This window comes from Chaetodon auriga, chromosome 7 (genome assembly GCF_051107435.1).
Source record: "Chaetodon auriga isolate fChaAug3 chromosome 7, fChaAug3.hap1, whole genome shotgun sequence".
NCBI lineage: Eukaryota > Metazoa > Chordata > Actinopteri > Chaetodontiformes > Chaetodontidae > Chaetodon > Chaetodon auriga.
Window position 1 is genome coordinate 4,188,990 of NC_135080.1, and position 24,703 is coordinate 4,213,692.

The 24,703-nt window shown below is 40.8% G+C and overlaps 1 protein-coding gene across 3 annotated transcripts in view; it reads left to right on the plus strand.

The window, feature by feature from the left end:
- cntn5 (contactin 5) overlaps positions 1-24,703 on the plus strand; it is an 87,813-nt gene that overhangs the window by 17,809 nt on the left and 45,301 nt on the right. For all 3 annotated transcript variants that reach the window (XM_076735563.1, XM_076735561.1, XM_076735562.1), the window contains exons 2-3: positions 7,395-7,513; positions 20,556-20,762. In XM_076735563.1, the coding sequence (XP_076591678.1) occupies positions 7,459-7,513; positions 20,556-20,762 (262 nt within the window). In that variant the 5' untranslated portion in view covers positions 7,395-7,458. The remainder of the gene's footprint in view (positions 1-7,394; positions 7,514-20,555; positions 20,763-24,703) is intronic.

The window sequence follows — 24,703 nt, forward strand, 5'->3', positions numbered from 1 at the left end:
TCTCACAGATTGGCTGTGCAGGCTGCATTCGCCACCTGCTTCTACACCACCTTTGATGGCTTTATAAATGCTGTTTACCTCACCCTCAGGCTGCATGCCATTTCCAAGCAGACAGCTCATCAAGATGAGTGACAAGTGAAGAAGTGGGAACTTGACCAACTGAGGGGGTTGATAGAGGGACAAATGATACACAATTGGCCTTGAAGGTAAAAAAAAAAGTATGTTATTTTTAACCCTCTTTTAGTCTCATGCAGAAGTTGTTTTCTTTATACTCCTGCAGCTACTGACCACTCGGTAGTTCCATCACCACAAATGGAGTTGAAGTGCTCATCATGCTCAGTGGTATTTGCTGAAAGAGACGAAGCCTCAGTAGAAGTTAACAGTGTTTACCTCATCTGTATTTTCCCTGCAAGTCCAGGTGCTCAAAACTGTGAAATTCCCATCAAAAGTCTCTTCCTCCAACATTCACCATTATCCCCTCCTGCACCTGGTCCATCTTATTAGCTGTTTTTAAGAGCGAGCTGTGGCTCTAACATGACTGAGCTAAAGGATAATCTATAAAAGATGTGCTATTAACAAAGGGCTTGTTTTGGTCAAAGGAGTGAAACTGTGCTGAGATTAATCCCCGTATTACCATGTTTTAACTTCACCCCCCTGCACTCGGATTAACACCTCCAGTGTGTGGAACGAGACTCATTCTGCAGAGCGTAGCAGCTTGTAAAGACTGAGGTACACAAATATCTGAGCAATGTTTGCTGTCCTTTTTAACTGCACATTTGAAAATGTTAACATAGATTTATTTTGTTATAATGCGGTTTTAATTTTCTGCGAAATTCTTCAATCGAGGACACGTGAAACAGAGCATTTACAGTTTGACTGCTGCTGGAACTGAAAAATATTGTTTTTGTTGTTTAATGTAGGCCACTTTTATTCAAGGTCATACAAATTTCAAGTCTTCTACAAGATGAGAAGTAGCAACAATAAACACCCACCTACACAAAAGCATCCTAATTTTTTATGAACTACTTCTAATTACACAGAAACTAAGTATTCACCTGCAGTGATGATTTTGATTAACCATTCACCATTTTTACATTTTTTTATGCTTTAGCGCTTTCGTTTGCTTTAACCTGAAATGTTGCTGCTAGTACAGCCTTTGAGGAAGAGTTAAAGTCTGACAGGTCTGAGGTTGGCAGTAACTTAAAGGGGAAATCGGCTCCAGCTCTTGTTTGATCATGATGACAGAAGTAAGTGTTTGCATGGACGGGGAAAGAGAGTATTGTCTAGATCCAAGTGTCCAAGTGTCTGTGAAATGAAGCTTTTGTGGGTGAGTCACCGCTGAACGTGCATTTGGTACTTCTGTGTCCGGTTTGTTTGGGATCTGTGTTAATCTACAGTATAGGCCAGTTTACTTTATTGTACAATATTGTAGGCCTAATTAACTATACAGTCCCTGTTCTTTAATACATTACAATGCATTAGATCCACACAAAAAAACACTGATATTCATATTGCACAGTAGAGCAAATGCTAATAGGGACTTGTCTTGCACAGAATATCTGTATTGTACACACGTCTTTGAGTGTTCATGTCGCAATATTCACAAATCAATGAGCACACGCAGCAGAGATAAGTATCATCGGGAGCAGTGAAGTGTCATTCAGCCACTGCCTGTTACACATTTTTCTAGGATTGTTATATTCAAATGATGACTGAGGAGAAGGCCGATGTTTGCTTCTGATAGTACTTATGTAGTTACTTGTGCCGATTCCGTTGCTACCAGATTTATGCCATGACTATCGACATCACTACCTTAACCAATACTTCCTCCACCACTTCTTATTGTTACACACACAAACTGCACAGTGGATTTAAGCGCTTGCATTTTGTAAGAGGAAGAAAAACAAAATCTAACAGCATTGCTAGCAGCATGTATTTCATATAAATATCATTTTTATTAAATACATAAAGCGTGATAAAATTGAACTAAAAATAAACAATATAGCAAAAAATCTCACGAAGGAGGAACAAATTGTGCAAATGACAAATAGAATTTCCTTTGATCTTTCTTATCTACCTAATTAATGTATTTGCTGTAACTTAACACAGTGTGTGTTTGTGCCTTTGTGTGTGTGTGTGTGTGTGTGTGTGCGCGCGCACGTGCTGTCAAGTGCTGTGCTGTGCGGGCATTGCGTTTGTGCTCTCATCATTTTATTACTACAGCACAGTGCTATTCTTATCTTGATGCACAAGATGTGGCCTATGCTAATTGGAATTGCTGACAAGGTGAGACAAGGGGGTGTGAAAATGATAATTACAATCATGATCTGAGTATATCTGCGTATTACATTTGTCATCATAGTGTCCACTTGCCTTTGTGAGTCAACCTTTGCTCTAATGCCTTTGTTGAAGAATTAAAAGGTTAGATGTTGGACATCTGTGTAATTTAAGCATGAACAGAGAAACAGGCTAGTTGTTGAATAATCCACAAACAGTCAGTGCTGACAAACATATACAGTACATGTACTTCGACAATAGTACAAGCACACACTTTTTACAAGACCGGCAGGAGCACATTACAATCTCACTGTCCTGTATTGTCCTGAAATTGCGCTTTATGTTATCAGGTGATTGGGTTTGTCGAACCTCAGCCAAGCAAATTATGTCTGTGTTCATGTGTAACCCCCCCGGTGGAAAACAGCCACGAGACCAAGTAAAGGCATCACATTCAGAACTGTCAGTGCACCTTCTTGCACCCCGCGCTCTACCTCATTAATAACCATCTGGCTGTGCCGGGATCGCCCGGACAGAAGTGTGGCAGAGACCTGCTCCACAGCTCCCAGTTGTACGTAGCTCACAGTTGGGAAATTTGCAGCTTAGTATGAGGTAGTGAAAGTTATTGTGCTGTTTTTGTAGACCTCTTCATGAAAAGACAAAGGTGAAAGGAGAGGAAGAGAGATTCCTCTTTCAGGGAAACACAGACATGAACAGAAGCATCTGTCACATACAGGATTCTGCTCCTGGACCAGTTTCGGTTGTCTGCAAGTCTGCACAACAGTCTGTGTGCATCAGTGAAAAGGGTAAAGTTGCCACATGATGTCTTTAAAGGATATTCAAATTAGGACACTCGTCTATTTAATTGGTGGATTCTGTATTTGCTATGTTTATTCTTGTCATTTCCTGTCATTTATTTCATGTTTCGCTGGCAGGTGTTCCTACATAATTGAGCCAACTTTTGCCATTGTGCTCTAAAGACTGTCTTCTGTGTGGGCTTGTCTCCTGTGGATCAAAGCGATTCTACCAATGCATTTCCTCCCGTATAAAGCATATGGTTGACTGGAAAGTGAAAGCCGAGTCCACAAATGACATGTCTGGCAGAGTTCTGTGAGATACTGAGCAGTCAAGTAAGGTGAACTTTAGGTTGCCTGAGTGCAGACAGACTTTATTTGATATACACTAGGGAGCCATGTTGTACTTGATACTTGACAGCGAACAAGAGATTGCAAAACCCAGTTACTGCAACATAGGTAACTAAAATTGTGTTTTTATGATGTGCATGTAGCCTATGGACATGGCATTGTATCTACGTTTACTGTAATCATGACTTTTACTTCATAACTGATACGCAGCAGCAATACACGCCGTCCTGTGCCTTTGCGGTTTATAGATTATTTGATACCAGTTTTTCATTTTCGATACTGATACCATAGAAATGAGTAGCCTGTTGATACCAGCACTGATCTGATGCTCATGCTCTCTTCTTCTCCTTCGTAAACTGTAAATAAGCCTTTCATATGCACCTTGCTTGTGCGTGAGCATGAAAAATTTACCATCAAATTATGCATTGTGCCGCCAGGCTGATGGCGGAGCAGTATAACTGATCAAATTGTTAGATAATCAGCTCTGTGTGACATCGTTGACATGCATAATGTTGTAGTATGAGGATGTTTGGGCACGTGAGGACTGTGAACTAAGGAAGGATGAATTTTCAGATTTATTTGGTGGTATACCTGATCTTAATTTCCAAAATAACCCAAGCCAAATGTTCTGAATTTGGCAGAATTTTAGACAGTGCTAGGGTTGGTGGAACAATGGTCATAGAAGAACTTTCTATTCTGAAAAAATACACTGCAGGCCAGAGACGATCGATCAGACGATCTGCTATGACCTACGCAGCCAAGAGAAGGGGAAGTGCCAAAAAGACGGGACAGTGAAGGTTCCTGAGGAGATTTGTGTGTTGTAATGTATGCAATCGGCTTCAGGCTATGTTCTATCACACTGCTGTACTATATCTTCTATTTTTATGCTGGAAGGAGAAAGGGAGAGCAGTTTTCAGCAGCCTATGCAGACAGCTGTCTAGACAGCAGACCTTCAGCTATTTAATTCTTTGCATTGGTGAGCAAAGACAATCAAAACTAAGAAATAGCCAAATAAAGTGCCACCAGTCTAAATTTGTTCATTTCCAGCTGTAGAGAAAAGGCTACCAAGAAGAGTAGCAGAGTACATATGGCAAAGACCCCGCAAAAGACAGCACAAAACAGCAGGGAAGGAAAGAAAATGGATCATTGTGTTTATCTCTTTTCCTTTTCCCTTTCTGCTTTTCTTTTTATCTGTCTCTAAATAACAGCCTAATTGCTAAGTCACTAATTGCTTAACCCACTAGTACCACTGCTGGTGCATTCTGGGAGGACAGAGAACAAATGAGGTGAGGCAAAGACAAGGAGGCATGAATGATGAATGTGAGACGACTCCTGCTGGATCTGGACATGCTTCCCTCAACCCCCAGAGCTGTCTGTGCCACCGCATTAATGATCTAAATGACAGACAACTTAAATGAAGATTAGAAAGCCAGGAAGTGAGATAAGAGAGGGAGAGGGGGAGCATACATTCAAGCATGTTGACAAAGAGACTAGAAATATCAGATAAATGGAAAAGCACTGCTGTAGAGATGGATGATACTGAGGGAGAATAACAAGATCAGTAGATCTTACTCTCTTCATGCTGTTGGCCTGCACATCAGAAATGTATGCAGTTAGCATTGTTTGCAAAAAGGACAGTGTGAGTAAATAGAGGTGAAGCATTTTACACACATTTTCCCCTGAACATCATTGTTTTTTATTGTGGTCAGGCTTGGATGCTGAACTTATAAAGGTAGCATTGAAGAGTGTAGCAGCATTACAGCATTGAAAGCCTTTGGACGGGTTGTTGTAATATTTCTTGTTGGTGCTCAACCACAGGAAATCAAAAACAGGAAGATAATTTTCCAGTCTCAGAGAAGGAAGTGGGGTTATAATTATCCAGCACTTGTTAGAGGTCAGTTAATAGGTCCCGTGAAGTCATAATCAACATAAATTAAGTCAGTAATAGACAACATACACGTTACTCATGCTGTTGCGAGGGTGTGAACATGAACCTCACGTGTGTCAACCAGTATTCTAATTAAACGTGCAAGCTTTATTAAAACACAGCTAAACATAGCAACATTAGCAATGCTTGGAGTCGTTGGTGACGACAAACTCTTAAACACGAATAGTTTGGTGTGTATGGTGTGAGAATTTGCTCAGATGTTTCCTGATATAGAAGATCAGACTCAGTTGAGGAAAGGCCATTTTCTTTGCAGAAACTTCAGCTCATCCATTGCTTTTGGGACATCTTGCATTTGAAAATCCACTGTCAGACTAATGCCGGGATCAGACCACATGAATCTTCTAGCCCATCTGTACCCGTCTGGTGTGACATGCTAAATGTCTGGGACGCCCCACGACACCGCAGGGAAAAGTCTAGCATGTCAGACTTTTTTTTTTTGTCTTGACACGTCTAGTGTGACATCTCCCACGACATGTTCCTGAGTGTTTACCGATCAGGTGCTCTCTCCAGAGTGCAGTCAGGAAACCATGGCAAGGGAGAGGAAGAGGAGGAGGAGGGATGCGGTTGCTGCTGTCAGGTGGGACAACGAAGGAGAGGAAAAGTTTGTTGAGCTGTGGCTACAGTACCCAGAAGTTTAGCACACCTCTTGCATTTGCTTTTAGCGTTAAGAGCATCTCCACTGTCTTTTCTTTTTTTTGGACCGCCGTCATCACACACAACGCTTTTGTCAGTTTGATTGACAGTTACTTCACCCGCCTCCCCGATGACATCTCAACTGGTGCGTGATCATGAGATGAGATGTGTTGTTATTGGTCGGGGTCATATGTGTAGTCTTGCCAGTCAACGACCAAGACACGGCACGCGTTTATGGCACCGTGATCTGACACGGTGAAATCGTCAGACATCAGGGGATCTATGGGGAGAAATGAAATAGAATATTGAGAATTATGTTTTCATTGGTGTATAATCATCTTAGAATAGAGAACATTGTGTTTTCATTATCTTAAAGTGGCCGTCACTGTCACAGTAGCCCAGAAACAAACCAAACGCTGGCTCCAGAGAGCCACAGCAGCATCTCCAACATGCTTGTAAGGCTCCTTTAAATGCTTATGTGGAGTAGATGTCTGTATCGATTGAGGGAATATTTAGTATCAAACAAAAGGTTCATCAGCACCAGCAACACATTCCTCACACTGCACGCCGAAGAACGATGCTTCTCCTGACACACCACATACCTGTATGTGTCAGTGTGTAAACCAACTGTGAGAAAATGTGTGTTTGACACGAAGATATTTAAGTATCTTCAAATATTTCTCTGGGCACACCTTTAACCTTTCATTTGCTTTGAAGGTTAGCATTAACGCAGAAATATGAACAAACTCTGCAAATCAGCTGTGCAAACACTGAAGAATTTTTTTGTGTAAAGTGCATTAGCATTTAGTGACACTTTAATGACAGTCCATTTTAGAGCCTTGTTAGTGCTGTGGGTGCCAGTCACAATTTGATTAATTCCATTAAATGTGTGATTTTTCACAGCACCAGAGTTTTGTCATATGAGGGGAACTTTTCAGAGCTGAGAGCGTGAGAAGCCGGCGGGGATAGAAACTGACAGCATACGTTGTACAGTCACAGCAACATTGGCCATGTTAAATATTTAGAAATGTTGTTTTGAATGAAAGCAAGTCTTTTGTACCACGCACAGTATGCGCTATAAATACCAAGAAATACATGAGCTCTGTTGACTTCACAAGATTCTCTGTTTTTACACCAATTACGGCAGGGATAGAAAGACACTGCTGTTCCATATGACGCGATGATTTGCACACTGAGATCAACAGTCTCACCTATTTTATTATTTTATATGAAACAGTGGATTTGGGTTATCCTTTGCCAATGCAAATATGATATTTATATAGCGAGATTGGAGCAGTGATTTGGGTTGACAGTTGTAGAGATCTACTTCTGGATGCACGATATAACCAGAGGTAAATCCTCCAGCAGCTGACGTTTACTCCCTCTGTTTGTAGGCACAGCTTTAATGAAGAAGCAGACCTGCTAACACACTTGCAGAAGGGACCCTCTTCAACAAGTATGGGGTCACCATGGAAACCCTTTCTCCTCCTGTCTGTCATCAGTGGCCTTTCAGGTAAGAAATTTAAAAGCCTGTGGATATAATAGTAATAAAATGGTTGCACTGAAAAAATTCTACTTAAGAACTGATGTTAGATGAAAAGGCACAATAGTCCATGGAATCTGCTGTAATGACGTTGCAGTTGGGATTGTGATTCAGCCGTGAGAGTCGCCACTTGTGAATGTGAGAGGATGTTTGTATCTTGTCATACTTGGAGAAGATGAATCCACATCTTTGAAATGGAGAAGATGTCATGGCTCACTGAGCTCCCGTCTGTAAGGCTTTGGAGTCTCAGATCTTTGACAGGCTTTACAGCACCTTTTCAGTAAAAGGTCTGTGGTGGCTGCAGCACAAACAGCCAAAGCATCGGCCAGACATAAAGGCACATTACTGCTTTAGTTTCAGAGTCCTGTCTGCATGGCATCATATGAATAGAAGGGTTGGTTAGCGTGACAAACATTAAATGAAAAAATTCTTTCCCATGGGGTAAAAAAAGATTGAGTGGACATGCATATAAAGCACCTTTTTAGTATCTTTTTGTCTTCACCTTAGTGATCCAGTAGGACTCAAACATGGCAGAGCTCTGCTCTATCCACTGAGTTGAGTTCTCTGGTAGCACATTTTTGCTAGTGTGATTAGCAGTAAGTGCACAATTTTAACTTCCAGAGCAAGTGTCTCCCTTGGTTTGTCGAGAGCATGTGTTTGCCACTCTAATGGATTCTGCCCTGTTCGTTCAGCCCACCAGAGCAGCGTTCATGCACTCTGTGGCTCTCTCCGAGCTTCGTTTTTAGGAGTCAAACATGCGCTGATCTCACTTGACTGTTAGTCAAACCATGCTGTTAAATGGACACAGCTGTTTCTCAACTTTTGATCCTTGTTTCCAGGGACTTCTAGGTGCTGAATAAATTGTGGACATCTTTGTAGCACGAAGATAGATACATATACATATATAAATCTTTCCCAGAGCGTCTGAATTCTTCCTTGGCTCCCTGTTGGTAGCCTTTAGCATCTGTAGAGTTGCAACAGGCTTTCAACTAACTCCAATGTAAAGCCATCCTCGGCAATGTGAGACATCCAGAGCAGCTGTTGCGACCGTCCAACATGTTCTCATCACAGAAACACACAAAGCCTTGCTGGCAGGAAGCCTTTCTAAGATGTGGTTAATGTCGTGGAGCAGTTTGGTTTGGTTTACACATCAAAACTAGCTGGTTAGGTTTAGGTGGCTGGCTGGTCTCATGATGAAAGTTGTGTGTTATTTGACCCTCGGTGCACACAACCTGCCTCCATTTGTGAACTTTTCCTGCTCTTTATAATATGTCACCTTGCTCTGAGCGTCTAATATTCCCATGGATGAGCTTAAAGTGGATTTAGTGCAAAGCCTGGTGCATCTCATGCAGACGCTCAGGGCTACCTTGTGCGTCTGTAGACACCAATGGAGGGGACAAACCGGCTGTATTTGATGCTATGGGAATGAGACAGGGCTCATATATATTTATATCCATCTCCACATTATCCACTGTGATGCCATGGCTTGCTTATGTCACCCCTCTCTGCAAGACTCATCTGGTTAAAGCAGTGGGTCAACATTCAACCTCAGATGAAAAACTATCTGAGGAGGACTCGCTGCTACAGAGACAGCAGAAGATAGTGTGGTGGATATTGGCACACTTAAGAAAATTGCAGTACTGACAATTCGGCGTCTGGGTCCTGTGCAGTTCTTGAAGCAGATGAAGGCATGATGGAGTAAAATGAAATTCCTCAAGGGAAAATGAAAGACACCTTCATTATGTTCTTGTCACATACTGCACTGCCTCCCTCTCAGGGTTCCAAGAATAAAGAAATGGCAGAAAAACAATTTTTCGTTTTTTGATCACCATTTTATTTTTTTTTTAAATACAGTGGTTTAGACCATGTTGTGTGTAAAAATATTCAGTCAGTCCAACTCAATTAGATTGAGAATCAGTCACAATGATATACAGTCAAAGCCGATAAAAAGAGAAATTTAAACTGCAGTGAGACCACACAGTGTAATGTCTTTTGAAAGCCTTTCAGACCAGAGAAGAGATCTCTCAGAAAGGTCTCATCTTTCATGGGTGTCTATCAAGCCCGGTGTCATTCCCAGACCATCAAATACCGACGTTTTGTCCCGACCCGTCTCTATGAGACACTCCAGGCTTTCAACTCCAATGTAAACCCATTTGCTGCAATATGAGATGCTCATAGCAGCTGCTCCACCTGACATAGAAGAGAGAGTGACACGGTCCTTAGAGAGGTGGAGGTCGGGGTAGAGTGATGTCTCCCTTCTCCCAGGGGACGAGGTTCGTGTCCTGTGTGGAGCCAGAAGTCAGTGATCTTTTCCTGAACCTGACCAAGTAGTTTTGGTGCTTAAACTTAACCAAGTAGCAAATGTTTCACAGCAGCGACCATTTGACAGCGTTAACCACAGCGTGTTAGAGAGGCTCTCTGAAGTGAAGGATTTGGTCGTCGCACACAGACACAAAGGTTAATTGGGAGAAAAACGTGTTGGCGTATCTGTTGTGTGTGAACAGCTGCTATAGTAGGTGCTGTTGTTACTGTAAATATCAACCACAGGGAAATGGAGAAACTCAGTGGAAAATCAGCATTGAGTTTTACTATTTGTGCTCTTGTGTCGTCAAAAACTAAAAGTACTTTTTAGAGGCACTTAACTTCAGCATTCATCCTGTAAGCAATTTTAAAAAGAGTACAGAAACACGAAGATCACATACGAACATGCAGTGAAGCTTGAGCCACAGTTTTTTTTTTTTAATGAGAGGGGGATGACATGATGCAACAGAAAAGCTGCAGGTTATCTTATGCCTGTTTACCAAGACCTCAGCGAGTTTATCAAGTTTAGGAGCAGAGACTCAGTGGCTTGTGCAGTTAATTTGTTTCAGCTGAGTTAATTCTGTCCATTGATTTTTGATCTGAGGATTTGGTTCCTTGGTACCTTGGGTGCATATAGTTGACAGAATTTGCTCTGCTTGTTCATTATACCCATCTCAGCCCTCTCTTACTACATTGACTCCTGTTGTCTTACTGCTCTGCAAAATAATTGCCTCTCAGGAAAAATGGGTGCTCTCCGTCTCATAGGTCGTATAGGTCTTTACTATGGGATTGATTTTTCCACCTTTATATTCCATACTCATATGGAGAGCAATAGGTGACCATGCCTACTTTTGACTAAACTGAAATTGCCATTTCAGCTCTCAGAGGTAAAAAAAAAAAAAATTCTAGAAACCAAATGATTGAAATATTCTACATTCAGACTAACTTAAAGGCACAATGAGTAGATTTCCTTCAAAAAAAAAATGTGTCATACAAAAATAATCTCTCTCAATCATCACTTCACACAGTGTCTGACCCTGCCCTGCAGAGACCCCTGTTTCTGGGCATCAACCTTTGGGCGGTGGAGGTGTAGCCCCCGGCCAATAACAGTACACAGGGCGTGAGGGGCGGGACTTAGAGTCTAAAACAGAGCAAACAGGTGCCAGATCGAAAGCACGCATCCAAGAGAAGGCGAGGGGCCAGCTTTGAATGTTGTGTTTACAAACCGAAATGACAAATCCTCCTCATTCTGCCTTCAATACAAGCTCAGCTTCACCAGCTTCCCATTGCGTTCACTGTGCGTCTGAATCACATCACAGGAAAGCAAAGAAGATCCGGGGATGCTGTTCATGTTTTTACATTCAATCATGATAAGAAGATTCTTTAACTGCAAGTCATTAACCTTTCAGCACTGATGACATCTTAAACTGATAATTCCCTTGCACGAACATTAAATTATAGTCACACTGTTTTCACATTAGTATATATGCATCACCAAGAATGCCCACTTTTATATGGTGGTCCTGTTTGTCTGCTCTGTTTCCCTGTTGAGGCTTTGAAGCACGCAGACTCTCTATTTGTAAAAGAAACTTAATGAAACTGTTTGGATCAAGAATAAAACAGGTGAAGCTGTCTGGTTGACATTGTCTGGCCTAACAGTCTTTATTGAACTAATCAATTTGCAGTCCTGAACATTTGGCACTTTCAATATTTTCATTTTTATTTGACGGAAAATCAAATAATCAGACTTCTTGATATGCAAACATGCCCACAAATAAAGAAATGCCTTCTAATGTCGCCCACGCTGATGATCACAATATTTCCTGTTCAGACTACATATTCTCATTTTGTCCATTTCTATAACTCTGCTTTGTATTTCCTCCTCTATAAAGTCTTGTATTTGCTTTAAATGAGAGAGGCGAGAGGAAGAATACAATGTCGAGAAATGACATTTTTGTCCATCACATAAATACCCAAAAAGAAGATACACACCATATTTCAGTGTTGTCCTTAGACACATTGTTGTCTTATAACAAGCAGTGGCTGCTCCTTTGTTTGCTTTCTTTGTTCTTTGGCTTTGGGAGAATTTTCTGAGCTCATCCCTGTTTGGTTATTTTAGTGGACTTGTATTTCCTGTCATCACCCATCCACACATTAACAGCTAAATATTTCCTTATCAATGAGTGTAATCCGTCAAATTAGTGTTACACATTTTGTCTGCGGCCATTATGATATTTATTTTTAAACTGTGAAACCAAAAAAGAGTGAGAAAGTTCACACGATGAAGCAAAGCCTTCCCGCCCAAAAGCCTTTCTAGTACGTGGTTAATGTTTAAGAACCAGACCAGCTCGGTCAGGTGTAGGAAAGGACACATTCGGTTTCACGTTTGGTTTCTCACTGGACATGAACAGCGGTCTTCTGGGTGAAAGTCCAGTGTTTTTTAAGCATCCATCCGCCTGATCGTCCTCCATTTGTGGCCTTTCTTGCTCCTTATACTCTATCAGTGGTGGTTAATATTGCCATGGGTTGGTTTAGAGTGGTTATATTGTTGAAAGCCCAGTGCATGTCATACAGGCGCTCAAGGCTACCATGTGACGCAGAGGGGCGTGACAAAGCGGCGGTATTTGATGCTTTGTGAATGAGAACAGGCTCATTGAAGACACCATAATGTTGAATTTAAAGTCCATGGATTCTGTTTTTAAGGGAGGGTTGTTCATTTTACCCAACAGTTACACTGTTGTTGGCCCACACGTAAGAATCTAGAAAAGTAGTGGTTTTCCACTTTAGTCAAAACAGCGCTGAGAGCTGAGTATGCTTGAGTCAGAATTATGTCACATTTCAGTAGGAGTGCTGCTCTTCAAACTGGTTTTCAATATTGTCAGCAGCAGGAGCCACGAGCAGCGACTCCCAGGGGTGTGATGCAGTCTTTGCCTACTATGATACTTTTGACATGATGGCTTGTGTAATGGATTATTGACCTTCTGTTCTCTCTGAATATTCTGAAAAGGCTCACTCTGAAGACAATACTTGCCATGCTCTGTTTTATTTGCCTTTGCACCTGTCTCCAACGCCTAGTCATTTTTTATGCCATATGTATTTCAATCATGCAGAAGCAAAGAGGGAAGCACAATTAGATTTCTCTCATGTTTAAGAGTGGGCTGGGCAGGCATTATGTCTGGGCCTTTTTTCCCTCCTCCCAGTCCGCCTCTGATTGAAATACAATGTATCTTGGATTGTTAAATGTGGAATGGTAATTCAGCTGTTCCTCAGCTAACTCTGAGGTGTCTCAATATTAAATGTGGGTTGCACAGAATATAGATGTGTAGTGCCGTATAAGTGATGCATGAAGCCATTTTCGCCAAGGGCAAAAGAGTTATGCACCAGAAATATGGTTGCATATGGGTAAATGGATGAGTATTTGCATGCACCACACAGAGCTGGTCCATGCAATGAATATATTGCTGTGTTTGTGTAGCTTGAAAAACATTAAGATACAGTGTTAAAAATCACTCCCAAGCCATAGAGGTTAACTGCAATTTCCAATGTCCCGACATCCCATTACCCCAAATAACATAGTGTACATAATACGGACGGTATTATTAACTTCGTACATACAAATACCCAAACTTTGGGATCTATTTATGGGCCCACCATCAGGGACCAATGGACCGTCTCCAACTGGCAAGATCCTGAGTTATGAAAGCTTCTCCTACATTCACAACTTGAGCCCAGAAAACAAAAAAAAAGCAAAAAAAAAGAAGAAGAAAAAAAGTCATTGTTGATTTCTGTAAGCATGAGAAGTTGGGCACAACATTCAGGTCTTGGCAGTCAAGCGTCTTTGGTGTGTGCAGTGATCAACACTATAATCAGCACCCGGGGATTTTAAATTTGGCATTACAGAGTACACGAGTACATACAATGAGCCTGTGTGCTCATGCCAAAGTTTGCAAAAATATAGCCGTGCTATCATGTGCCACGTAACTTGAAGCCAATTAGAAAAGTTTGTTGTTATTTGTTTTAAATTTTAGACACAGACAACATGTATGGCATCTGAGTCTGTGTCACGCCACTGTGGGATTTTGTTGCACTTCCAATATGGGCACTGTATTAAAATCAAAAAGAATATCAGTCGCAGAGCATGCCAGATAGAGACCTCCATACATCCATTCAGAAGTATGACAACATAATACAGCACATCATACAACGCTGCTGCGGTTTCATCATTGCTCTGGCAAGGTTGAAGCAACTCATAAAATCTCCATAGCGCACCGAGGATCAGGAAGAAAGACTGGGTTTTAGTAAGTAGTCCGCTGTGATGGGAGGTGAGCTGAGGTTGCATATGATGTATGGATTGTTCTATCTGTAATGATATTCCGTTGAATAAATGGTCTCAAGCATAATCAGCTTCAGTCAATATAATCTCCCTGTGAAGGTCTTCATTAATCTTACAGGCTATGGCTAATCATGTCCATCTACTCGAGCCCCCATGAGCGTCTCACCTACTTACTGTATGTTATTCTAATTAATTTTTCACGCCACAGTCTGCAGGCTGCAGACAAGCTCAAGAGTCGCACATTGTCCTCGGTGCTGTGGCAACCTTGACCTGATACAAGCAGATGAGTTTCTCACTGTTTCCTCAGGTCTCCCCTCTGTTCTCTTAAAACATGTCATCTTCCCTTAGCCTCATCTTCACCTCTGTTGTGGGTTTGTCCTTTGTCTCGAATCCATGTGAATCTCCTCAGCTGGTCGTACTGCATGGTAACTTTGACTTTATTTAATGCTGAATTTATATACTGAAAGGTGATCTCCATTTAACCCACGTTTTAACATCACATGTGATGATCAGGACAAGGTAACAGGGACGTTTGGCTTTTTGTTCTTTGTTCAAGTATGAACTGGCCATTGTGTTCTTTGGTGATGTTATCATGAAGGTGGTGTTAAGACCTGAAACGATCACCGATGGCACTGCTCGAGAGCTCCCTGAAATGCAGCAGGCGCAGCCCTTTCAACAACAATGAGTGTTTCTGATTTTGTACCCTCTGAAAGATAGGGATCAGCGGGATCTGCAAGGGTCAATGCTTTTATCAGATGCAGGTGACAGCTGACAAGAGCAAGTGCCTGTCAGCTTCAGTAGTCAAACAAACAAAAGAGGCTTTTTATTTTTTTAGTATGCTGTATTCGTCAGGATTCAGCCCCAATCTGGGATGTTATTTTGCTGGGAAAATATTATTAAAGCCTTTGACAGAACAGTATGTAAAATGAAAATCCCTGTAACCTGTTTCACGGCAGGTACGAGGGCGTGTGGAAGCAAACGCTCATGAAATAAGAAAAAAATGGCTGCAGATGTTCGAGCTGCATCTAACAGCTGTTTTATCATTTTCAGCATTTTATTCCCAAAAAAACAAATTTGTTCCTTAAGTTAAATAAATGGACATTGGGGATGCATAAATTTGAACTGTTTAAGTTTCTGTGAATGACGGTCTGACTAACGGCACTGCCTGTTTTCTGGCTGTTATATGATGAATCAAGCTTCATCAGAGCTTTTAGTTCTATCAATCGTCAGCTTTAAAATAGCTATAAAAGGGAAGATAGCTTTGCCAAGTGTTCACTTTAAGTATCTTTATCGGGCGCGGCTGTATTGATCCATCATAAAATGAGAAAGCAGATGGAAGGTATTTCTGTGCATTGTGTTTGTTTTTAAACCTGGAATCATTCATTTCTCTGCTGTATTGTTAGTCTCTGCCGCCGCCATTTTTCAACTCAAGAGACAAATGAGACGGCGTCATTTCCTGTAATTCATCATACGAGATGCATAAGGCGCGGCATTGGCTGGCTTACTGGCCCGCCTTAGGAGCGTCATAGCATAGACCCAGCTAATCGATAATGAAATATTTTATAATCTTCTATAATCAATTAGTTGTTGCAGCCCTACTTTATATCACACGAATGGGAATAACAAGCTATTGCCAGTTAATTGAATTAGTTTTAAAGATTTCAAGATTCCTTCTTGAATTAAATTGACTTCTGGTGGTTGGAGGCTGAAATGTTTCTATTCTAGATTGTTTTCACTGACAAAACCATACGCATGCGACATATTCATGTCCTTTATTTTCTCTGCTTATTTATGAGTAAACAGCTGAACGAGAATGTCAAAAAGATCTATCCAAATATCCCCAGCCAGCAGTTTCTAGTCAGGGTCAACCTCACAGTCAAAAATGTGTTCCTGGCTTGCCAGTTCATTGCTTTAGGGACACCGAGCTGCATCAAGTACAATCCAATTTAACACCTCCCATCCCCTGCAGACATTAATAGGGGATGGAAAAGTATTAGAAATACCTTTCGATATTATGCAGTATTAAGCAGCAGCACAAAAATACAGCCTTCAAAATGATCATTGAGTCAAATCAATCTCTCTGACACTGTGCCAACATCACTGAATATGTCAAAATCGTGACAACGTAGCCGTAAAGCCATGCTCATATTAAAGAGCATAACATCTTGGCTCATGGCGATGCTTGGCGATGCTAAAACCCTGCGCTCCATAAAGCTGAGTTTGTTACATATGCACAGTGACAACGCTTCTTTACGGCCTTTGCCCGGTCTCAGTCTGCAGGGAGAGGTTTTTTTTAAGGCTGTGGCGAGAAGGACTTGCATCCCTTTGTGTTCTTGCCACCTCTTTGTGTGAGCCAATCCTGCTTTTTGCCCACCTCTCTTTTTCCAGAATTGCTCAGGGCTGGGAATCTCCAGGTGTCTAACAATTTGATTTCGATCCAGGGTGGTGTGATTAAATTACAAAAGGATGATGTGTCCAGATACATGTCAGTCTTTGGTTTCCATTCGTTATTGTACAATTACACCAAACCACGTCTGATGAAATTACTTATATTATTTATTACTATGACAACTGGCACTGACATAATATGGCATGTTTATGTCTCCCATTCAATACGAGGAATGTGTCTTTTGTCCTAACAGCATTTTGAGCCTTGACTAAATGAGTTCAGTGAAATCAGCTGTCGTCTTTTAACACAATTAATGTATTTAATAACAGGCTATTTCCATCACTCGTCACTCGCTGCTTTTCTCATCCACACCATAACGAGCCCTGTGTCCTAGAAATTAAGATTATATAGAACCAATTAACAACAGCAAATACGTTTTGAAGGAAACATAACGCCGACCGAAATGTGTTTTGCATTAACATAATGAGGAAACGTTGTTAATTAACATACCTGGCAAATCGCAAATATCGCTGGAATCTAACCACAGTCTGGATGTGAAATCTGGATTCTGGTGTCACAGTCTTGCATTTTTTACGCCCGCCATCCATCCCAGCCACCTCCCTGCGACTCCATTCACTCAAACAAACGTCGACTGTGAACACAACACAAGCAGCGATTATGTTTGTCAGCAGGACGTAATTATGAATGCAAATTAGTTGTATATAAACACACAGCTGTCAGTCAGAGAGAAGCTGGGCTGCACCAACTTATATATGCAACAAACTGACGTAAGTCCAGTCTGCTGCTGGCAGTTTGGCCTCAGTGAGATGAAACAGCTGGGGAGTCTGTTGTCTCTCCAGATGTGCATGGAAAGGTATGTTTCAAATATAATAATTAATTGTTAAAATTCTGCGTTCATTTACTACGACTGTTCAATTCCAGTATCATTTAGTGTAGCACTGTGATGATGCTGTCTTTCCTAATTCTACATCATGAACCTACTGTTTCTTTGCATTATTGCTATCAGCACTAATACATGGTCACATTATCCATTATCCATCCATTTCATCTGGTGCAATACTATTACATCTTGTGCAGTTTGTAAGTTGTTTATTTTTTCTCAGCTGTGCAATAACACTATTTATTATCCATATTGGCAACAGTATTTTCATAAAGTGTACTTATTGTGCATAATGAAATTCAGTGTCCTTTCTATGCAACAGTATTTCTCAGTGATGCACATCACCAGACTTTGTCACTACATATTGAACATGAACATAGTCAAATTAAAACAGATATAACTTGCATCACATTCATTATGTTCAGTCAATGACCTTTTTACTTCCTGTAAAATGTGACTTCACCACCGTGACAGAGACAAGAGACACTTGAGACGTCTTTTAAATGTCCTTGAAGGAGTTTTTGTGCATCAGTGAACAATTGTCCAAAAGAGATTTTGGATGTGTCTAAGAATCTGTCATTTTCCTAACCTGTAACCTACCTGCTATAATTTATGGGTAATTTTCAAAGATCCTCAAATTATGGACTGAAATTATAAGGGTGGGACAAAACTGGTGAAACAGAATCACTTAAGATGTTAAGACCAGGCACTGGATCTGCTTCAGAAGTATTCATATAGCCAAAAAATTACAACAAATTAAAAAAAAAATCAGCGAAACATACCGTCAAATAAAGAGGCATCGAACCCAGTAATTGCTGGTAAATATCGCTCTTTCAAAAACATGGATTTTGAGAAATGTCTTAAAATAATTAGATGTTAGGAAACCAACTGTTCAGCAACACCACTCCTCAGCTTCTTTGTGTTTGAGATAATTAGTCTGTCATGTTAAATCTGTGTTAGACATCACAAAATGTGCTCATGGATTTATATTTTATGTTTAAGGTGGCATTCACTCAGTGGGGCTGTTAGTCTTACTGTTACATTTTGTCCAGCTACCTGAAGTTAAAACAGTTTTTAACATTTCCAGCTGTCAAGGAAATAGTGGAGGACTCGGCATTGTTAAGCCAACCGTGGACATCAGCAGCGGGAATGCGGTTTACACCTCATCAGAGCTGATTCTCTGCAAGATATATTATTTGCTACCAACCAACAACTAATTGCTTCGCTTATCAATTTTCAAACTCACAATACCTTTAATTTCAATGCAGTTCCATATCCTGCTTCTTCACATAATATGTAATACAGTAATTGCCTGCTCTCCATTTGTAGATCGCAGTATTTTTGCAGCTGACAAGTCCCCAAGGGCACATAATTATTTTTCAGTTTTGTTCGGTTCCTTCCTAGCACTTTATCATGTAGCGCAAAGCACTCCCACCCCCTTTGCAGAACTCTGATTAGACTCTTGCTGAGCTTCAAGAATCTACTGTCTTGCTTTTTTTCTTTTTTTTTTTTTAAGCATTATAGCAAATGGTTTCCATAACACCAGCAATTTCAGCTATTTGTTTTAGCTGTAGTTTGCTTTGGAAAATGTGTGTTGGTGATCAGCTGTCATGGAGGAGCTAATTGTGTGTGAGTTGTTGCATTTATAGTATCATAAAAGACAACACACTGGCACGTTACCCTACATGAAGTGGAATGAATTCTTCAGTAATAAGTTGTGGAAGAACAGGGCAACAGCAATGACTAGTGACAGCCTCAACTGTAGTTTGCATTTCAGAGAGGGTGTTACTCTGAACCTCCGCTGCTTTAAAGGAAGCTGCTCTGTTCTGTTACACTTAGCATGTGATTCAATTTGAGACTTTGATGACAGTGTTTTCCAGAACAATCACAGGATCTGTGGGACCTCGTGAGAAGTTCATGCTTTCACCCGAGGCATTGTAAGTGCCCTTACGTGGTACCTCTAATGGCAACTGTAATATATGCCAGATGCTCCAGAAAAAGAAGCCCAAAAGGAAAAGACTCAGAGAAACACAAATATAGGATAAAAAAAAGTGTCCAGATAAGAATTATGCTCTTTATTTGGTGGTGATTTGGAAAATTATTGTTCCATTAAGTGGATACTGAGGCTTAAAGAGGAGCAGATACAAGCTCACAGAGGCGTCAAATCTCCAGATCTACACTTTGTTGCCTAAATGTGGATTTTCTTCAGAAATTCATTACATCACACATTCTGTGCCCATGTTTTTAATGGTACGTGTATTTTCTGCAGACTGTAGGAAGTGCCTTCCAGGTCTTTTCCACGTATTTCATTTGGAGCTGTCTCTGAATCATGACACCTCCATATCCTGCTGTTGCTACTCTGTTCTTTTCTTTGTTTCTGTTCAGCAAGATTTCTGCATTGTAGAACACTAGTGCTGCAGATTATTCCTCATGCGGTAGCACAGGGAGCCGACTGGAGCCCCTCTGTTTTATAGAGTAGGACAATAGCACTGAGAGTAGTACTATAGAATACAGAGGTTACAGCATAGTGCTGTAGTGGCTCAGTATTATTAGGTTTGGATCTAAAAGCACGACTCAGAGACCGGGCAGGTAAAGGTTCAGCTTTTACTTGAGGTCAGAAACAGGCAAAAGTCAATACCAGACAGACAAGGAGGGAGGGGTCGGAGCAGGCAGGAATCAGGCAGGCAGAGATGATGGCACTTATTTACGATGTGGCAGAGAATGAACGGGGACGGGCTGGTATAATAGAGCATGCTGCAAGACTAATGGGTGAGTGGGAACAGGTGTGCAGGTGGGCGGGGGAGGTCAGGTGATGGGAAATATGGCAGGAACACAGAAGGAGAGTCAGTATGTGGCAAAGGAAGAGCGCAGATGCTGCCGTGTATGAACAAATAAGAGGAATTCAGATTTTTTAAACCGGAAAGTTAGCATTTGCATAATTCTTTCTTTCCATTCAGACATTGATTTAAGATGCTCCTCCAGATATTCATCTAATACAAGATTCCTTTTATCACCTTTGAGTAGCAGACCAATTTCTTTGAAAGTCATGACAGTGTGTATGATGTAACTCTTTGCTGTTTTTTTCCAGACTTTGCAAGAGCTGTTGCGGCACGGCCTATATCATATGCAGCAGTATTACGAATGAAACCAGACAGCTCGTCAGTGCTCAGCTCGCGCAGCAGACCTCGACAACACCACAGTGGTGGGCTGGTGACTCCTGACTGGCCTGCTTTCTCCAGTCACCCCCTGTCAGCGCTGAGTCTGCTCAGCTCTCAGGAGGACTACAGGAGTGAAGGTAAAACTAATGGTGCAGTCAAACCTACAGTTTGTTTGCTCTTGTCTTGAACCAAAATGCAAAAGTTTTGCTTTTGATTTGTTAAAGTTCACAGTCTCGCTTACAAACGGTCCGTAAAAGTCAACCTCACAAATAGCTCATTAATAGTGCAATTTGCAAATTTGTCTTCCTGCATAGATTTGCAGCTTTAGCCAAGAATAATGAAGACTTCGTGGCATTATTTACCTGCTGTGGTGTTCATTAGTTAAGAAAACACTGAATATGATTAACTGTAAGATGCTATTGCTAGCTATCAAATGTCATCTTCTGCGTCCTTCTTTGCATTTTTGTGACATTTCCACTGATTAGTCCTGGATTACATTCTCGGCTCTGACCAGTGACCTTATTATCAAATCATGACAGACTGAGACCTGACTTTTCAGGTCATGTTGAGGTGAACAGGAGGAGCCAGATGAGTTCAAGTTGTTCTCACCTGCCCAAATGAAAAAAATAAAAGAGTAGACTCTCCAGAGTTTGAATAAACCTCTCCTAACATGATTGGTGCGATTGCACTCTGCTATCTGTGCACCAGTCCGCCATATCTGGTCACACTTTATGTGTGAAGGCTCCCTGTCTGTTTAGATTTGTTCTGGAAATGAATCTCACCTATCCATCATCACTGCATGGTCTGCAGTGGCCGGGGTTATGGCCTTTGTGAAATTGAAGTGGGATCACAGCAATATCCAACTGTCTCTGTGTTCCTGTCAGTATAGAAGCTATAGATATGATGGATGTCTTTGTCAAAAGGGAAGATTTAATATCCCAAACACAGCATTGAAACATAAAGTCATAAATCTGCATGGGTCACTCTCTGACTTCTACACAATATAATGACACATTGATGCTTTAATATATGATTAATCACATCATCCTTATTGCATCTGGAGTACTTAATTAATGGAAATCTGTAGTCGCTGCTGAACCCAGTGAAAGGACAGCACACGCAGGCAGCAATGAGCATTAAACGCAGACGGTAAACAGGAATAACAAACTCTTTTTCTGTCTGCCTTTGTGCCTCTCTGCCTATCTTCCTGTCTTTTTTACTTTTTGACAGCATTATCACTAGGTAGCTATAAAATGACTTACATCTCTATAACCAAGGTGAGACTAATGCCTCTCCATTGTCAGTGGTGACAAGAGCATTATACCATTGCACTGGATTGATGTTCAGTGGATGAAATGGATGCCAAAAAGTAATGCACCTTTCAGGGCTTAAAGGGGATATTGCTTTTTTGGCTCTGTGACTGACAGATGGCCATGGCACTTGAAGTTGAGTGATTTAAACAACTTCCATGCTTGTGTATGTGTTTGTATTTTATGCACGCACGCACACACACACACACAGACACACAGACCATATGTCCCTCAGCACTGAAACTTGGCTTTTTCATTCAACTCTTATGTTCTTAAACAGTCACAAATATGTAGTGTATGTGGCTCCAATAGTTCAGCAACAATTACGCAGCTAGCTGTTCTAAAAAAAACAATAATAATATTAACTTTGTCCACACCTCTGATTGCACTGTCATGCTTTTTCCAATGAAAATGAGATGTTTGTGCTTCAGTTGTCCATTTATTAACGAGTCTGACATCAGTCTAATCCATGACTGCCATGTGAAGCACAAAGCATGGCCTCTTTATGGCTCTCTGCAGCATGCTATATATTATTTATTGATTTAGATCACGTTCAGCTGTAAAGCAGAACTACAGTGCAGTCAGGACAGACAATTACATTCGTCGAGGCTTTGTGCTCCATCACACTGGACTTCAAATGAAACAATAACTTTGAGGTTAAAGTGTCAACTCTCAGCTTTAATTTGAAGGTGTTTGTCACAGATGCATCACATGAATGTTGTGGAAGCTGTGTCTCTTTTTACGCTTCATCACCTGATTTAAGGGGACAGAAATGAATTGGAAAGTTTAACTTAAACTTGACGTCATATTTAATGATATATAATTCTTCATCTTGCCTGTAGTCTGTGACCCACAGACGTCAGCAGGGACACTGTTTTCACTTCCTTCTTTAAAATGAAACTCAGTACCAGAAGCACACAGAAGCAGACATCATGGTCCACTCCACAGACTAAACTGGGGCAGGTGGAGCATACTGGTATTGTTTAATTTATATAAAGACGGATAGAGAGCGGTGCAACGAAATATAGAAATCTTGTGCCATTTTCTTAACACTCAGAACACTCCAAGTTCTGAATTGCTTTGCTTTATATGCTCAGCAAGGTTCGCAACTTAATATTGATTCATTTTCCTCCACTGATTAGGGTATTATTCCAAAAGCTTTTTATTTCCCTGTAGAGCAGCAGATTGCTGACAGAGGATTGGTGAGATTATACATACCCTGGGAAAAACGCCACAGTTCTTTTTTTGTCATCTGATCATTCCTAAATACTGACAAGTGCTCAAGACTGGCGACTCACATTGTTTTATGATTTATGTCCTAGATCAAATGTAATGCCGCCCAAATGTAAATGCCCAATATAATGATGCCTGTGTAAACACACAGCATGAGTGTCGATAACTATCTGTTTACTAGCTTTACCTTCTTCATGAATTCATTATCTCAAAGAGAAACAGTTCTTCTGTACAGTGCAAGAAAGATTCAGCTGTCTTTTGTAGTCTGATGCAATACACCTAGAAAACCCTCAAGAATAAGTGCACCACTTCTGTGTTAACAGAAGAATAGATCAAAGAGTAGAGCACTCTGAAGGAACAGAAGAGAACTGCAACAGGGACTGTCACACAGAAATGATATGCCAGAAAGCATATCGATATGTGGGCGCATTTGTGCCGAGGAGAGCTCGAATCCTGCATGAGAGCCACGTTAAATTAACAACAGGAGCACCTGAGATCAAGAAACAGTGTGTGTCATCTTGACTGTGGTAGTATGAGGTGGTAGAGTGTTGTTTTTTATTTTTTTGTGTCCTAATGATGTTGTAAAACATATTTTAATGATGTGCTTACACTTCTGACAATCATGTTTTAACACGTATCAATGTGTCAAGCACAGATGTTGTCAGTGGTTTATATAGATCGCTCTCCATTCTGGACAGTGGATTAATTTTCATCCAGAATTGACTATTGAAGCCAGTTTTATTAGGAGCTCCGATTCCAATGTGCAGGTACATCTCCACTTTTCATGGCCATGCTTATTACCTAATAAACCTTAAGTCCTAATAATGCACCGCACCCTTCCAGCCACTCCTTTGCACACTACCTATGGTGCACTTTGTGCCTCAAATGACGCTCCAAATGTCACATTTCTGTACTTTTGTGATACCTGCACTATGTCATGGCATAAGCAGCCTGTGATGTGGATATATCACATGACAGATTTTAATATTGAATTAGATTTGAAGAAGAAGAAAAAAAAACTTCATTTGAAATAAGCTCTTGTTATCATGTAGATACATTATGTTGTCTGTTTCATTACATTTGTTTGTGCATTGCAATTGAGTAACAACATATTAAAGCCCAAAGATAAGAACTCTTAGTATTTGTTGCCCAGAAATTGCCATTTGTTGTGGATAAGTTTTTTGCCATAAACTTGTTTTATTTCTTGAAATTTTGCTTGCAGAGCTTTTTAGAAAAAATAGAGGCCTGCCACAGACTATTAAGAGGATAGTAAACAATGTTGGAGGACTGACAGAAAAGGGAAAGACTGTGTGTTGTAACATTTCTTCCCTGACAAATAAGAAACTGGCTATTTCCAGTGGCAGGGTGCTGAAAATTCTACTGTAAAAGGTCAGAAATCGATCAGCGGGAAGAGCAAATAGCACTAACAGTTCATTACAAACGTTATCACTCATCTAACATGGTTGTATACCAATGACCCAATGAACCATGTCCAAACAGGTTAACCGCATGATCACAAAGGAAGCTGCTTTCCA